The sequence below is a fragment of the Taudactylus pleione genome, unplaced genomic scaffold, assembly GCF_031769625.1.
Source record: "Taudactylus pleione unplaced genomic scaffold, aTauple2 ptg000113l, whole genome shotgun sequence".
NCBI lineage: Eukaryota > Metazoa > Chordata > Amphibia > Anura > Myobatrachidae > Taudactylus > Taudactylus pleione.
This window is the reverse complement of record NW_028284515.1, coordinates 15,829,945-15,846,654: the sequence shown is the minus strand read 5'-3', so window position 1 is coordinate 15,846,654 and position 16,710 is coordinate 15,829,945. Positions and strand designations below refer to the sequence as shown.

At 43.7% G+C, this 16,710-nt stretch overlaps 1 protein-coding gene across 2 annotated transcripts in view; it reads left to right on the top strand.

Annotated features, from left to right (window-relative positions):
* The window catches only part of RBM25 (RNA binding motif protein 25), a 44,396-nt gene extending 38,223 nt beyond the window's left edge, over positions 1-6,173 (top strand). For both annotated transcript variants that reach the window (XM_088471273.1, XM_088471272.1), the window contains exons 16-18: positions 1,940-2,038; positions 2,410-2,457; positions 4,438-6,173. In XM_088471273.1, coding sequence (XP_088327399.1) covers positions 1,940-2,038; positions 2,410-2,457; positions 4,438-4,530 — 240 coding nt within the window. In that variant the 3' untranslated portion in view covers positions 4,531-6,173. The remainder of the gene's footprint in view (positions 1-1,939; positions 2,039-2,409; positions 2,458-4,437) is intronic.
* The last annotated feature ends 10,537 nt before the right edge of the window (positions 6,174-16,710 follow it).

Sequence of the window (16,710 nt, the reverse complement as noted above, 5' to 3'; positions counted from 1 at the left end):
CTGCTTTTGTCAGCCGTCACATCATCAATAAATACAAGGGAACCAGTTCCATTGGCAGCCATACATGCCCACGCCATGACACTACCACCACCATGCTTCACTGATGAGGTGGTATGTTTGGATCATGAGCAGTTCCTTTCCTTCTCCATACTCTTCTCTTCCCATTACTCTGGTACAAGTTGATCTTTATCTCATCTGTCCATAGGATGTTGTTCCAGAACTGTAATGGCTTTTATAGATATTGTTTGGCAAACTGTAATCTGGTCTTCCTGTTTTTGAGGCTCACCAATGGTTTACATCTTGTGGTGAACCCTCTATATTCACTCTTCTCTTGATTGTTGACTTTGACACATACACACCTACCTCCTGCAGAGTGTTCTTGATTTGGCCAACTGTTGTGAAGGGGTTTTTCTTCACCAGGGAAAGAATTCTTCTGTCATCCACAGTTGTTTTCCATGGTCTTCTGGGTCTATTGGTGTTGCTGTGCTCTCCGGTGCGTTCTTTCTTTTTAAGAATGTTCCAAACAGTTGATTTGGCCACACCTAATGTTTTTGCTATCTCTCTGATGGCTTTGTTTTGATTTTTCAGCCTAATGATGGCTTGCTTCACTGATAGTGACAGCTCTTTGGATTTCATATTGAGAGTCGACAGCAACTGATTACAAATGCAAATGTCACACCTAGGATCAACTCCAGACCTTTTACCTGCTTAATTGATAATGAAATAACGACGGAATAGCTCACACCTAGCCATGAAATAGCTTTTGAGTTGATAGTTCTATTACTTTTGGCCCCTTAAAAAGTGGGAGGCACATATAGAAACCATTGTAATTCCTACACCATTCACCTGATTTGTATGTAATTACCCTCAAATTAAATCTGAAAGTCTGCAGTTAAAGCACATCTTGTTTGTTTCATTTCAAAGCCATTGTGGTGGTGAATAGAGGCCAAAATATGAAAATTCTGTCAATGTCCCAATATTTATGCACCTGACTGTATAATAGCCATTTGACTCATTTTGAGATCACTAAATACTTTTATTAGGGCTAGTAATACTCTTCAATATTGTTTTCCAGGGTCAGTGAGGCTCTTTTTGGGGTACAGACTAATTTCTCAAAATATGCTGTCGTTTTAGCTAGTTTTGTTATTAAATAAATTTGCCTATCTGCGTTTTCGCCTGTTTTGGCATTAAATACAGGGATAAGCGGGGTACACGCATGGCGAAAAACATCGCGTCAAAACAGGCGAATGAGGCGAAATAGTCAATCTTTTCGCGGCTAATTGAATTCGCCCCATAGTCGTAATGTGTAGAGAAAAAAATAAAGAATGACTAAAGGTGCATACACATATAACAATTTTTTAAACTAACTATAACTACGTCATCGTTCAATCGTTCAAAAAATCGTTCATTTCCTGAGTTATAACACAGAAAGAAAATCGTTCATGCGCGCTCCCGTTTGTAATTTGTAGTTCATTTCAGACTAACCAACATAACAATTTTCATTAAGGGAAGGAACATTTTTCGTTCATAGTTGTAAAAATTGTTCATTACACATCAAAAAATCGTTCACTTTTCAAGAGAAAATCTGACAGATAATCGTTGGTTACAAAATCGTTACGTGTGTTTGCACCTTTAGAATGAGAATAAATAAACACACACTGACTATAAACATGAATATAAAGAACACTGGCACAAGCTGAGTGAAGGAAGGCAGCATGGCGTCCCATCAGGGTGAGAGAACAGTGTGAGCAAGAGGGTAAGTTATGGGGCGAGGTAGTACTATGTAGGTGATCCTTTCAGTGCCACAATGGAATGTAAAAGGTGTTTCTTTTAAACTGTGTTTTGGGCAGTTAATGCACATATGTGAAGGGCAGAAGTAATTTCTATATAGAATACTGGTGTTTGCTAATCATCTCCTTTTTGTCTCTCCCCCCTTCAGACATTAATGGAGAGAAGAATTAGACCATGGATCAATAAGAAGATTATAGAATATATTGGTGAAGAAGAAGCCACATTAGTTGATTTTGTGTGTTCGAAGGTAAGTATATTAAAATTGTGAGCATTTGTATGTAAATATCAGACTTATTAAGAGAAATAGCAATCCATACACTTTTGTATCCTTATGCTTTAGCCCTGTAGAGCAGATTAGGCACACAAAGTACTATTTTTTATATATATATATATATATATATATATATATATATATATATATACACACACACACACACACACACTATATAATTTATTTTTTAAAACTGCTGTACAGTAAGCAATGCCATAGTAAGTGAGTTATTAACAGTTCGTGAAAATGGTCCTGATTAAATATAACCGGTACATATATTTAGCATCAGCAGCCAATTTGTTAAATTTTTTGTGTTCTGAACATGTTATTCTCTCCTTGTACACTAGGTAATGGCTCACAGTTCACCTCAAAGCATACTGGATGATGTTGCTATGGTGAGTTCAAGATTTATTTCAATCAATATTATAGGAGTTTTACATTTTCAAGGAAAAAATCACTGATGCTAAACCCTGTAAAACTCTGCTCACCTGCTCTTCCCCAGATTTTTCTCTAGTGCCTGCACATGACTTCTGAAGATTAAGGACTAGCCTACTTGTTCTGTTTTTAGAAAACAAAAGTACCATGTTTTCATGCTTTGACTGTTTTAGGGCTCTTCTAGCCACCGCCCAGGAACACCCATCACTTTTCCACACCATTTTCTGATGCCGTCCGTCTCAATCGCAATAGTTCCTTTGTGTGGACATTGTATAACGCATGCGCCAAACTGTTTTTTTTTTTTAGTGGATTTTTTTTAGATTTTTTTTTCTCTGCAAAAGAAAGTTAAACTGTGAACATTATTATTGCACGGCTCTGAATCAGAACCTAAAGCTCCCAAATTCCTTCCACATGAGTGATGTGAGCGGGAGTGTCTCTTTTCACTTGATTCAGGCCATAAAGAAAGGGAAACTCTCAGCATCGTTGGATATTAAGGCTCCGTCCAGGGGGACCATCAGCGATTCTTTTGTTTTGCATTATACAGTGCTCAGAGTATTTGCTAATGTTGTGAGCTCCTGTTTTAGTTTTGTCAGCTCATTGTTTTATTGTACCTGAACAATAAATTATAGTCCTAGTTCAGGAGATGAACAGGTCCACAGTAAAGAGCTTGGAAAGCTATGGTTGGCTTGTGAAGAGGCCCACGCGATCTCTGTTTCCATTAGATGCCCTGTTATTCCTGTGTCTCCTTTGCAAGGTAGTGAAAGTGTTTTCCTTCCACAGCACAAGATGCTCTTACCAGTGCTTTTCTTTCTTCTCCTGACACTACATTACCACCATCAGATGCTGCTTGAAAGTAGTAGATGCCATGGTCTACACCTTGGATGAAAGTCCCTATGTGCGCAAGCTTACTAGTGGGCGTATGGTGCTGGTCTCTTCAGATCCTTTTCGGTCCCATCTGCAGTTTCACCTAGATGGTGGATGAACCACCTGTTGATAGGGAGGCTGACAACAATCCAGTAAATGCTTTTGTGGTATTGTCTTCTGCAGTCTACATCAACTAATAAAAGGTGGTCATCCTTCTGCCCCATCCTTGAAACATTAAGTAATCAGTACCTCCACTGTCTTGATGTGGTTTACTGATGTTCCTTCATGACCCAGGAGCTCCAGTTCTTGTACCTCCCTGGTTTTCTTTGACCACGCCTGAGGGGTAGAGGCAACCTTCAGGCTGGAGGTACAGGCTAGAGGAATTGTTTTGCCACTTTACTTCCTCCTAGGTGTGGAACAGAAATCATTTCCTCTGTCCTATTATAGCAGGGGTGGACAATAAGCAGCCATCCAGCTGTTGAAATGCACATCCCAGCATGCCTTGCAACAGTTTTAGCATGGCTAAATAGCAAAACTGTGGCAGGGCATGCTGGGATGTGTGGTTCTACAACAGCTGGGGGCCAGCTTATTGCCCACCCCTACCTTACAGCAATGAAAGCAGCTGTAAACAAAATCAACATTGTGCAATGTTTCCTTCACATGTTAGCTAGAAAGGGAATGGGTCATCTAGTAGCTTGTTGAGCAGCATTATTTCTATAAATGTGCAGTATCTCTTAACACTATATTGTATGGAATTTTTAAGGATTCAGTTACCGTGTGTTTAATTGGTCCATTGAAGAGACATCAGGTGATGCTTAAATATGCATCCATTGTTGTAAGAGTATAGTCAGAGCCTACGAATGTCTTGCAGAGAACCCCATCCGGCAGTGTCATCTTCAGGGCAAGATATGGTTGGGAAGCATTAGGTAACCCAACACTCCCCTAGACATGAGACCTAATTCTGGAACCACATGGTCCAGATTTGTATGGAAAATAATTACTACAGGCCAATGTTTCACGGTAATAAACCTTTTACAACTCTACATCCACTGAAACACATCTTCTCTTTCCTGCAGGTACTTGATGAAGAAGCAGAAGTATTCATAGTGAAAATGTGGAGGTTGCTAATATATGAAACTGAAGCAAAGAAAATCGGTCTTGTGAAATAAAATTTAGGACACTGCCTTCATTGCAAAAAATCCGTTTGACACCATTAAAACTTTGCTGTCCATAGGGCCACTAAAACATTGATAAACAATATGTTGCAGTCCCAGATTCCAGCAAAGTCGTTCATAATTCCAAAGTCATCAGACAAATGTAAGATCTGTATTTTTATGTAAAAAGTTCCCTTCTCCCCCTGAAGTACCTTTTTCAGATAAATCCCTTACTAAAGACCTCCATGATCACTGGGTCTGTGCACAGAGTAAAAACTGGTACGGTTTAAACACTGCAGCTACTGTGCAATGGACTATGTGATAAGTGTTTTGCAATTCTGTGCTCTTGTACATAATTAAAAGATAAAATTTTGGCAAACTGTTTGCACCCATGCCTGTTGTAAATCAACAAACTCTAATTCACTTGTGATTGTAGTTTTAACAAACAAATCCAGTGTTTCTCTCAATAACATTAACTTTGCTTCACTGCTTCATACTGTATATCAGCTGTGCACTGCAGACCGGGATCTGAAAGTCGGACTGTGGATTAATTGAGCAAACGTTTTCTGTATAGCATGGGAAAGATGCTGGTTACAACCTGCCAACACTGAGGCTTTAAGAATGTTTGTTCCTTATTGGTCTTTGTTAACATATTGTCTTGCTTTCTTTAGCTCCCGTTTTGTAATAGTGAGGCGGTTATACATCTCAATGCACAAATTCCATCTTGTGTGAAGTATTCTTCTCGTCTATTTGTGTTTACTAAGCCATATTTCCCAATTGTAAAACTAGTGGTTGACTCCTCTTTTGGTTGTAAACCTGTTAAAAACAGTGGCAAGGGGCTGCAACATATTGTCTTGCGTTAATATTTCCCTGTGCTAAATTTTTACTCCCAATTTTTTTTTAATGTGTATTTGTTTAAAACAACCAACCAAACAAATTGTCTGCAGTGAACAAATTCTTACGTCCCAAAATATTTTTTTTCTTTTTTTTTTTTTTATACGTTAAAGTAAAACATGTAATGATAGTACTTCATCTCCTACATCCCTATGTTAGATGGTCATGTGTGTATTTCGGCAATAATTGCTGAATCAATAAGCACATCTTTTATTTACATATAACCTGCCATTGAAAGGAGACTGATGTAGATGACTCCATAAACGGGTGGGTAGTCTGAAAAAGAACTGGTTCAAAATTGGCTATTTAATGCAGCCTACAATAGCAATCTTGGCTCTAAAATAACCCACCAATTATTGGATGTAAAGACCAGTGATTTCCATGAGGGACAGTATATAGTTTGTTGGAGAATGTTAATTTTGCAGGTGATCACCTGCATTACTTTTTATCGGCATGTGCTAGGGTTAAACGCAATAATTCCGATTCACATGAATGGGAATGATTGGCTAACCTTGGTATATTTATATGTAGGGTTCATGTACAGCTGACCAATATTTATTTTCTATTGGGACTGATAAACAATTGACCTGCTGTTTTTTGTAAAAACTGCTGCAATATCAGTTTATGTATTTAAAACATTGGTTTGTCTGAAATGTGGAAGCTGTGATCTATGATTGCCAGATACCTTGCATTTAAAAACTGTGTTAAGCCATTGAAGGCTCACTGTGTACATATTTCAAACATTAAAGTGTATATATTTGATACGTGGGCTTACTGTTAAAAGGTTTCAAATTCAGTAGTGTTTTGAAAGTCAACAAAAGTACTTTTTTTTTTTTTTTTTGTACTTTTCGCGTGAAAATTCTATAAATTTATATAAAATTGTCTTAATACGAAACCTATTATAAAATGCAGAATCCGTGTCCAATTTCCATTTAATTGTGATTCGTGTGAATATCTGAACCACAGAGAGTTCTGGAAATGGAAAAACTTGCTGCCAAAAGGCGATGATCCCAGCCACCTAGAGAACCAGGATCTACAGCGCCAACAGAGATCAGAAACAGGAAGGTATATAGCATTTAGCACATTGGGGCTGCAGTGCCACCTGGAGAGGAATTTTATAGTAGTTCTCAATAAGACCTATTCTGAAAGGTAACGTGTAAATTTGAACAGTATTTCCCATTGATGGCAAAGTCTGGCATATGGGGATGTAGTGCCAGATCGAGTAACTGGTAGACCTGGGACACCTAGGGGTATATTTACTAAAGGGTGAGGTTTTTAGAAATGGAGATGTTGCCCATAGCAACCAATCAGACTCTACTTAACATTTAACTACCACCTTCTAGAAAATAGCTAGAATCTGGTTGCTATGAGCAAAATCTCCACTTCTTAAAAACTCTCACTTTAGTAAATATACCCCTAAGTGGCGTACAGGAGTTCGAGGAGCATCCCAAGTAAAATTGGGTCAAAGAGTGTCGTAAAAGAGAGTACCTGGGTATTGAATTGATTTGTCTAATTTGGGCATAAGACCAAAACACTGTGCTAGGCCAGTTTAGACATGCCTATAAAGACAGCAAAGGGATGCACTGAACTTTGAACCACCAGCTGACAAACCAGCAAAGGACCCTCATTCCAAAAAATAACTCTTTCAAAGGGACAGAGGGAAACTGGGGGTTGTACATCAGCGAGTTGAGGGGGGAGATTAATGAAAAACTAGAAGGCAATAGTCTGTTTCCTCCAGCAAGCCAAGGTGTGGCCGACTAGGATGAGTGGTGTGTGGGAGGACCAGGGTCCCGCGGCAGAATTTCTGCAGGGACATGAAGGGACGCACCCTCAAATTGAACCCATTGGTAGAGGACAGGTTAGACCAGGTTGTAATACAGGTCATATGAGTCCATAATATTGGAGAAAGTCTGGTAACTGAAGTCCATTCGGTCTCTGACCGCTGCCACACACAAACTCCCGAAGGGTGTCATTTAGATCCTTAAAGAAACTTAAGGGAATATGCTTCGGATTATTGTAGATACAGTACTCTGTAGGGTATTAATTTTAATATGATCCATCCCAACCAGGACACATTCAATGCCTTCCACTTCTGAAAGTCCTGCTTAACCATCTGAAGGATAGGAAGAAAGGTCCATTTTAGAAAATCCTCTGTTCACCTAGGGATAATAATGCAGATATATTTAATATTATGAAGGGTGCCAGGAGTAGGGGGAAGGATTGTCAAAGATTGGATATTATATGAGCGGGTGCAGTCGTGCAGTGGACTTTGAAAAATTAATCTTAAAACTGGAGAGGACACCTGTGGTATTTCCTGGTTAAGTTTGGAAAGGAGACTAGAGTTCAAAACTATGGCTAATAAATCAGCAAGTAGTGCTAATTTGTGTTATGACTCTCCAATCATGAAGCCTAAGATATCAGGGTTTCCCCGAATTGCCATAGCCAGGGATTCCATGGAAAGGACAAAAATAAGGGGACATCCCTGCCTTGTCCTATTAGAAATATAAAAGGGTTTAGAGATGATCCCATTCACCTCAGATTGTTAAACTAATAAGTAGAGCAAAGTTAAGATATTAGTAGATTAAATCTGTGTGACCTATACAGTATATAAGGAATAGATATTGTGTCATTTAGACGGGTGCAATAACTTTCTAGGCACAGATCCTGTCTCCTCCGTGGGGCACCTCTTGGAGGACTTGGCCATTACAGTCACAGATGCCTGGAGTCACAAGTCCATAGCAGCCATCAGGCACCAAAGGCCCCAGACTGTGTACCAGAGGCAAAGGTATCGCAGGTGAAAGGTTCCCTGTCCCTTTAGGGATCAGAGAGCCGCATACAAAGTTGTGGGCTTTCACTGCTATTTGGAGAAGGGAATCAGGGGTTTCTACATCGGGGTCCATAGGGATCCACAGGATACCTTGGGGGTATAGGTGATGTTGGGAGTCATCCAGGCACCACGCAGTTAATTTGTTTCTTCCCAGGATGCATCGGGTCCCTCCTATACCCCGGCCAAGGCACCTCAGTTTCGTTGGGTGCCCGGCCGGAGTCGGGTCACTGAATACACGGGGGTCTGTTTCAGCCCCTGAAGTTTGTGTTTTTTTTTTGAAGATTCTTGCAGAGTGGATAGCGCGGGCAGTCCAGCAGGGTGCCAGTGCTGACGCTCCGTCACCCTGCCGGCGCTGAGACGCCGGTACAGATCTGGGGGTCTCGGGACCTAGCAAGGACCCCGGAGGTTCCCTGGACTGTGGCCAGGCGCAACGGGGAGCAAGGCAAGCGGCGCGTTACCGCGGCGATGATCTGCCGAACACAGTCCTATTCGCTCATGGCTGGGGGGGGCTCCCTGGGGATGACAGCGGTGGAGCCAGGCACTGAGACCTGCGCTTCCACAGGCCCACCGGAGACACAAGCTGGCAGGTGCAGGGCACTGTAGGAGCTCCAGCGTCACGGAGGTTAAACACTAGCCAGGGGAAGCTGGTTTCCCTGTTAGGAAGCTCCTCCCCGCTGCACAGTGCACCTTCCACTGCGGTCTGGCTGGTTGTTGCAGCTTTCCTCTTCCGGTCCCACCCCCTCCAAGGTCTCTGGCAGCCATTTTCTCTGGGCTTTGTCGCAGGGAAATGCGGAGTCTGGGTCCCCCTGCATACCTCTCCCCCCCCCCAAGGGCCAGCGTATGTAATACTGTTCCCTACCACAGTCTGTGTAGTTGATTGGTAGTGCCATCTGTGCTAGAGTAATTCTGCGTTGTATGTGACTGTATACTAGCACTGTCTTCCTGTATCTTTACTTTCTTCTGTCAGCCATTTTACTTTCCCTGTTCCTTTCTAGTTCATAGCCCCTTCAAGTACACGAGCAATATTCCACCCTGACAGCACAACCGTTACTTTTACTGTGTGGTGGGTCACATACAGTGTGCTCTATCCCCTCTATTTCTACAATGTCTGATATTTAGGATGTGCAAAATCCTGCCCCTGTCCTACTTTCATACATAAAATGTAAGGCAGGAATAGGGCAGGGAGAAGTTGGTCCAGGAGAGCTTATGTGGGGCATACTATATCCTGTCTGGAACCTCTATTACTTCTGGTGCAGCTCAAGAACCTCCTTGGGCTTTCTGTGCGCAGGTTCTGACTTCAATTGTAGACCGTTTGGCAGCTCCCCGTGTTTCCATAGATAGAGTTCGCACAGCGGGCGGTCACGCGGTCTCCCCAGCAAGGTTTCCCTGGGCAGTTAATGGTGACACAGAGCCTTCCGCAGCAGCCGGCTCAGGGGAGTTTTGAGCCGATGTGGGTAAATTCTTCTACGGTGAAAAATTTGATGGAGATTTTACAAGGAGAATCCTCACATAGACCGGCTAAGAGACTGTTGTCTTCTCAATCTACTCATTATGATGATGACAGATGATGGAGAAATTCTGGATGAACTGTTGGACTCTGAGCCCTCCTCACAATGTAGGTAAAAAATCTATGTTCCAGGCCTGATACGGGTGGTCCGTTTGGCCATGGTTATAGAAGACGAGGAGCCTCCAGTGTCCAAAGGCAACTATGCTTACTTCAAGGAGGTAAAGGCTTCGGCGGCCATTTTTCCCGTGTCAGACCAACTAATGGAACGTGGAGGAGGTGTGGAAATCTCCTGGTAAACTGTTCCAGCCCCAAAAGGCACCTATCTTATGCCTATCCCTTTGCTGAGGATTATTTCTCCAAATGGGAACAACCCCACAGGTGGACACTCATGTTACATGCTTAGTCAAGAGTGCGACCCTGCCTATGCCATCCATGTCTTCTCTGAAACATACTACGGACAGGAAGGTGGAGATTTGTTTGAAGTCCATATATTCCCTGTCAGGGGCAGCTACTAGACCAGCCATGGCTATCTGCTGAGTGGCCAGAACTATGGAACGCTGGGCGGACTCTTTGGAGGAGTTGTTTGCCTCGGATGCTACCAAGAAACAAGTGATTCTGGTGGGTAATCTCTGAGATTCGGCTACATACATAAATGAAGCAGCTTTGGATGTCTGTCTCAACACCTCAAGGGTTTCGGCTGCAGCCATTTCTGCTCGGCGCTCTCTGTGGTTGCGCTCTTGGAGAGCTGATGCGGATTCCAAGAAAGGTTTGGAGGGTTTACCTTTATAATGGTCAAGTCCTGTTTGGACCAGACGGGCAAGATTGTGGACACGTTGACAGCAGTTAAATCTGCTTGTCTGCCTTCTGCTCCTGCCCCCTTGGGGGCCAGATCCTCGTCCTTTCAGTCCTATCGGCCATAGGGGAGGCCTAAAGCTCAGTCCTTTCCTAGATAGTCCACCAACAAGAAATCCCCCAAGCCCAAGAAACAGGTTTGCAGTGCTAGATATCCGGGTGCTAAGTCTGATGACAAATCCTCAGCCTGACTGGACGGGCCTCCCCTTGGGGGACCCCAGGGTGGGAAGCCGACTTCTTCAGTTCGCCCAGTTCTGGTACCAGACCACCACACTGGGTAAGGGAAGGAGTCTCACGGGTGCGCCCTCTCCTTCTGCTGAAGACCTCCCCATCAGTGTTTCTACACAGGCCTTCAGTCAAACAAGGACAAGGCCTTACAAATTCAGACGGCAATACAATCCTTGCTTGAAGCGGGGTCATTGTACCGGTCCCATTAACCCAAAGTGGGGAGGGGTTACTATTCCAGTCTATTTCTAGTTCAGAAACCGAATGGATATTTCAGACCTATCCTCCATCTCAAGTCTCTGAACAAATTCCTCAGGGTACCTCGGTTCAGGATGGAAACCCTACCCTCCATTATACTCGCTATGGAACCTGGGGATTTTATGGTGTCACTGGATATCCAGGATGCATACCTGCATATTCCAATTGCTTCATCTCACCAACATTTTCTCTGGTTTGCTGTGTAACACCAGCATTTCCAGTTACAGGCTTTGCCGTTCAACCTTTCTACTGCCCCTCTGGTATTTACAAAACTTATGGTGGTGATGGCAGCCCATCTGCGGTTGCAAGGGGTTCATCTGTTACCTTACCTGGACGACCTGTTGCTACTAGCAGGGTTGCCAGAGGTATTTCAACAGGATCTACAGGTGACTATATCGTTGCTGCAGACTCACGGATGGTTGATAATTTGGAAGTCCTCCTTGATTCCTTCCCAGAGGATGCTTCACCTGGGAGCTCTGTTGGATTCTCACCAGCAAAGGATCTTTTTAACCAGAGAGAAGAGCTCCACTTTGTAGACGCGAGTACGCAGATGCCTTCATTGGCGCCGAGTGTCCATTCACTCAGCAATGAGATTACTGGGGTCCATGGTGTCGACCTTTGACATGGTGGAATATGCCCAGTTTCATTCCCGGCCTCTGCAGAAATTGATCCTAGCCAGGTGGGATGGATCTCCTCATCAGATAAGGACACAAACAATGGTGCTCTCTCTGGAGGTGCGTCTGTCTCTGAATTGGTGGTTACAGACAGGTCACCTCACCAAGGGGACGCCCCTTTTATATTCTGGACTGGATTCTCGATGACTGACGCCAGTCTCTGTTGTTGGGACGCAGTGACCGGTCCACACTCGTTTCAGAGTTGGTGGACAGCAGAGAAGTCTGCCCTACCAATCAACATATTGGAACTTCGGATGGTCTTCAGGGCCTTGCAACAGGCCAGACAACTACTTCACGGAAAGCCCGTGCAGGTTCAGTCAGACAACGCCACGACGGTGGCTTACATAAATCATCAGGGAGGAACTCGGAAGTCAGGCGGCAATGACATAGGTGTCACACATTCTGACATGGGCGCAAGGCAATCTCCCAGCTATATTGGCGGTGTTCATACCAAGAGTGCTCAACTGGGAAGCGGACTTCCTCAGCCGTTACGACGTGCATCCGGGGGAATGGTCTCTTCACCAGGACCTGTTTCAACTCCTCGTGGACAAGTGGGGCCTTCCGGAAGTGGATCTGATGGCCTCCCAAAACAACCACAAGGTGCCAGTGTATGGGTACAGAACAAGAGATGCAGGGGCTCTTCTGGTAGACGCTCAGTCAGTCAAGTGGACCTTCCAGTTTGTGTATCTGTTTCCTCCAAGCTCCCTACTTCCTTGAGAGCTTCGGAAGTTCAAGCAAGAAGGAGGCACTGTCCTGCTGGTGGCTCCAGCTTGGCCCAGACGGCATTGGTACTCAGATCTTCGGAGTATCTCCATCAACACTCCATTGCTGTTGCCTCAATGTCCGGACCTGTTGTCTCTGGATCCTTGCCTTTACCCGGACCTGGGTCGTCTGTCTTTGACGGCGTGGCTCTTGCAACATCCCTACTAAGGTCTAGGGGTTTTTCCAGCTCTGTGGTTAACACCATGCTCAGAGCGTGGAGGCCAGCCTCTGCCCGGATTTACCACAAAGTGTGGCATACTTACTTTGGTGTCATACCAGAGGTTATGATCCCCAAGTGTTTCGGATATCTAGAATTTGGCTTTCCTGCAGGCGGGTTTAGATCTTGGTCTCCGTCTTGCTTCACTGAAGGTGCATGTCTCTGCTCTCGGTGTGGTTCCAGCGTAGGATTGCTCCTCTTCCTGATATCCGCACTTTCCTACAGGGGGTCCTTCGCATTCAGCCTCCCTTTGTCCCTCCTGTGGCGCCTTGGGATTTGGCTATTGTACTTAGGGCCTTGCAGGGTCCTCCATTTGAGCCACTGGGCTCAGTGGATCTCAAGTGGCTTACTGCTAAGACTGTTTTTCTTCTGGCTATTGCTTCTGCCAGAAGAGTGTCAGACTTGGGGGCTCTCTTGTCGTTCCTCATTTCTGTTTTTTCTCCCGGACAGGGCGTTGCTTCGGACTCGCCCTGGGTTTCTTCCTAAGGTGGTTTCTAGTTTGCACATTAATGAGGAAATTATTGTACCGGCCTTTAATTCTCCAGACCTCTTGGCAGGTGAGGCCTCATTGGATGTGGTACGTGCTCTCAGGATTTGTGTGGACTGTACCAGTTCCCTTCGAAAGTCAGACTCCTTGTTTGTACTTTTATGGCTTCCACAAGAAGGGATGGCCAGTCAATAAACAAACTTTGGCTAGGTGGATTTGCATGACTATCTCTGAGGCTTACACTAATGAGGGCCTTCCAGTACCGCCCTCTGTTACTGCTCATTCTACTCGAGATGTGGTTCCTTCGTGGGCAGCTCGCCTTGCCTGTTCAGCTTTGCAAGATGGCCACATGGTCTTCTGTCCATACCTTTTGTGAGCTATTATGCTTTTGATACCTTTACCTCTCAGGATGCTTTCTTTGGGCGGCAGATTATCCTTTCTGCACAGGAGTGTCCCCCACCCTTAAAGGGCCTGCTTAGGGACGTCCCCAAGGTATGTTGTGGAACCCTATGGACCCGGATAGATAAAAGTTCTTACCATCTGTCTTCTTTTCTACCTTTCTATGAAGTCCATAGGGTCCACAGGACACCCACCCTGTCGCACCTCTGCTTCAGATGGGCTTTGCTCTGGTCACCGGTTTTCAGTCTCCTTTTTTGTGAGATTATGATTCTCGTGTGTTCCAGACTTCTTTCTCCTCCTCCGGCCTATGGCTTATTACATAACTCGGGTGCCTTAGCTGGGGGGGCGGGATATAGGAGAGAGACCCGGTGCATCCTGGGAAGAAAAGAAATTAACTGTGTGGTGCCCGGATGACTCCCATCATCTTATATCCCCAAGGTATCCTGTGGACCCTATGGCCTTTGAAGAAAGAGATAACAAAGGTAATTTACCATATCTCCTTTTTTTTTGTATTCCCTTTAGTCTCCAATGGGAATGTTTCCTACATGTGTTCTACTGTAATAAACATCTTATACAATTATTGTAGGTACAGAGGATTGAAAAACCTAGCAAACAAAATGGTACATCCAATCTTACAATGGAAGAGCAGTGCTTTTATTACATTATTTAGCAGATTCCTGAGGATTTAGCAATGAGGGCAGTGGGGAGCTCAATCATTAGCTTATCCCCACAAAGCTAGAAGGGAGCTTCAGGGACCCTAACGAATGCTGATGGTTATCCCATCTTAGCTGGCCCTAGGTGGAAGTGAAAAAAAGAAAAAATCCCTGATCCCTCCTGGCGTGACTCCCTATGAGGAATGCCAGCCAAAAAAAGTACTCCTCAGACACTGGTAGTCATCTTAAGACCCTGCAGCTACATCCTAACGGGATAGCTAAATTGTTTGCCATCTCCAAACACTGGATTCATCCGTTTTCCTCATTCTCTATAGCCCAAATAGTTTGGGTTTTTTTGGCACAAACTATTGGGGATAGAATTTTGTCTACATTTTCTTCTCTGCTGTGTCTGAGTTGAAGCCAATACAAAGCCTTAGGGTGTCTGCAGGTCACTGGTTGAATCAGCAGTTGTCATCAGTTTAAGTTAAAAAAAATAAATAAATAAACCCAAAATCTATCATTTCCCTGCACAGTCTATCAAGGGAAAGGAAACTGGGATATATATTACCGTTGAGTTGCAAAATGAATAGAACATATATAGTGAAGACATTGGCAAGGTAAGAAATAATGATTTTTATTTCAAATAATTTGTCCTTCAAACTTTGCTTTCATCAAAGAATGCTCCTTTTGCAGAAATTACAGCATTGCAGACCTTTGGCATTCTAGCTGTTAATTTGTTGAGGTAATCTGAAGAAATTTCACACCATGCTTCCTGAAGCACCTCCCACAACTTGTATTGGCTTGACGGGCACTTCTTGCGTACCATACGGTCAAGCTGCTCCCACAGCTCAATGGGGTTGAGATCTGGTGACTGCACTGGCCCACTCCATTACAGACAGAATACCAGCTGCCTGGTTCTTCCCTAGCTAGTTCTTGCATAATTTGGAGGTGGAAATTGGCTCCAATCAAGCACTGTCCATAGAGTATGGCATGGCGTTGCAAAATGAGTTATAGTCTTCCTTATTCAAAATCCCTTTTACCTTGTACAAATCACTCACTTTACCAGCACCAAAGCAGCCCCAGACCATCACATTACCTCCACCATGCTTGACAGATGGCATCAGGCACTCCTCCAGCATCTTTTCACTTGTTCTGTGTCTCATAAATGTTCTGTGTGATCCGAACACCTCAAATTTCGATTCGTCTGTCCATAACACTTTTTTTTCCAGTCTTCCTCTGTCCAATGTCTGTGTTCTTTTGCCCATATTAATCTTTTCCTTTTATTGGCCAGTCTCAGATATGGCTTTTTCTTTGCCACTCTGCCTAGAAGGCTAGCATCCCGGAGTCACCTCTTCACTGTAGACATTGATACTGGCGTTTTGCGGGTGCCATTTAATGTAGCGTAGCTGCCAGTTGAGGACTTGTGAGGCGTCTTTCTCAAACTAGAGACTCTAATGTACTTTTCTTGCACAGTTGTGTACCAGGGCCTTCCACTTCTTTCTACTCTGGTTAGAGCCTGCCTGTGCTGTTCTCTGAAGGGAGTAGTACACACCGTTGTAGGAAGTGTTCAGTTTCTTGGCAATTTCTCGCATGGAATAGCCTTCATTTCTAAGAACAAGAATAGACTGTCGAGTTTCACAGAAGTTCTCTTTTTCTGGCCATTTGGAGAGTATAATTGAACCCACAAATGTGATGCTCCAGATACTCAACTAGCTCAAAGGAAGGCCAGTTTTATAGCTTCTCTAATGAGCAAACCCGTTTTCAGCTGTGCTAACATAATTGCACAAGGGTTTTCAAATCATCCATTAGTCTTCTAACGTGCTTAGCAAACACAATGTACCATTAGAACACTGGAGTGATGGTTGCTGGAAATGGGCCTCTGTTCACCTAAGTAGATATTCCTTTAAAAACCAGATGTTTGCAGCTAGTCTAGTCATTTGCCACACTAACAATGTATAGAGTGTATTTCTGATTAATTTAAGGTTATCTTCTTTGAAAAAAAACAGTGCTTTTCTTTCAAAAATAAGGACATTTCTAAGTGACCCCAAACTTTTGAATGGTATTGTATATGGTTATATTTCAGTGTGCCTGAATTGACCAAAAATTGCACTTTGTGGGTGTTGGAGGCCTGCCTTCTGTTCTTGCCTGTCAGTACCTCCAGCATTATGGAGCCAGCAAGGGCTGGTACCCTAATGCAAGCTTTAGTAGAGCTAACCTGAAAGTTAATTGCAAGAAGGGACCCGACTAATGAAATTCCTCTTCTGCTCCATTTGTAGACCACATAATGGTAACAGTAGTTCCCCCAATAGTTCAAGAACTAGAACCGCAGTTCTACTGACTGTAAACAAACCTCATGGACCCAGGGGTTTTTAAGTCAGTGCAAGGATTACTTTGAAGTAGAGTATACTTAACCTTTCAACCACTAGTAAAACCCAGAAGA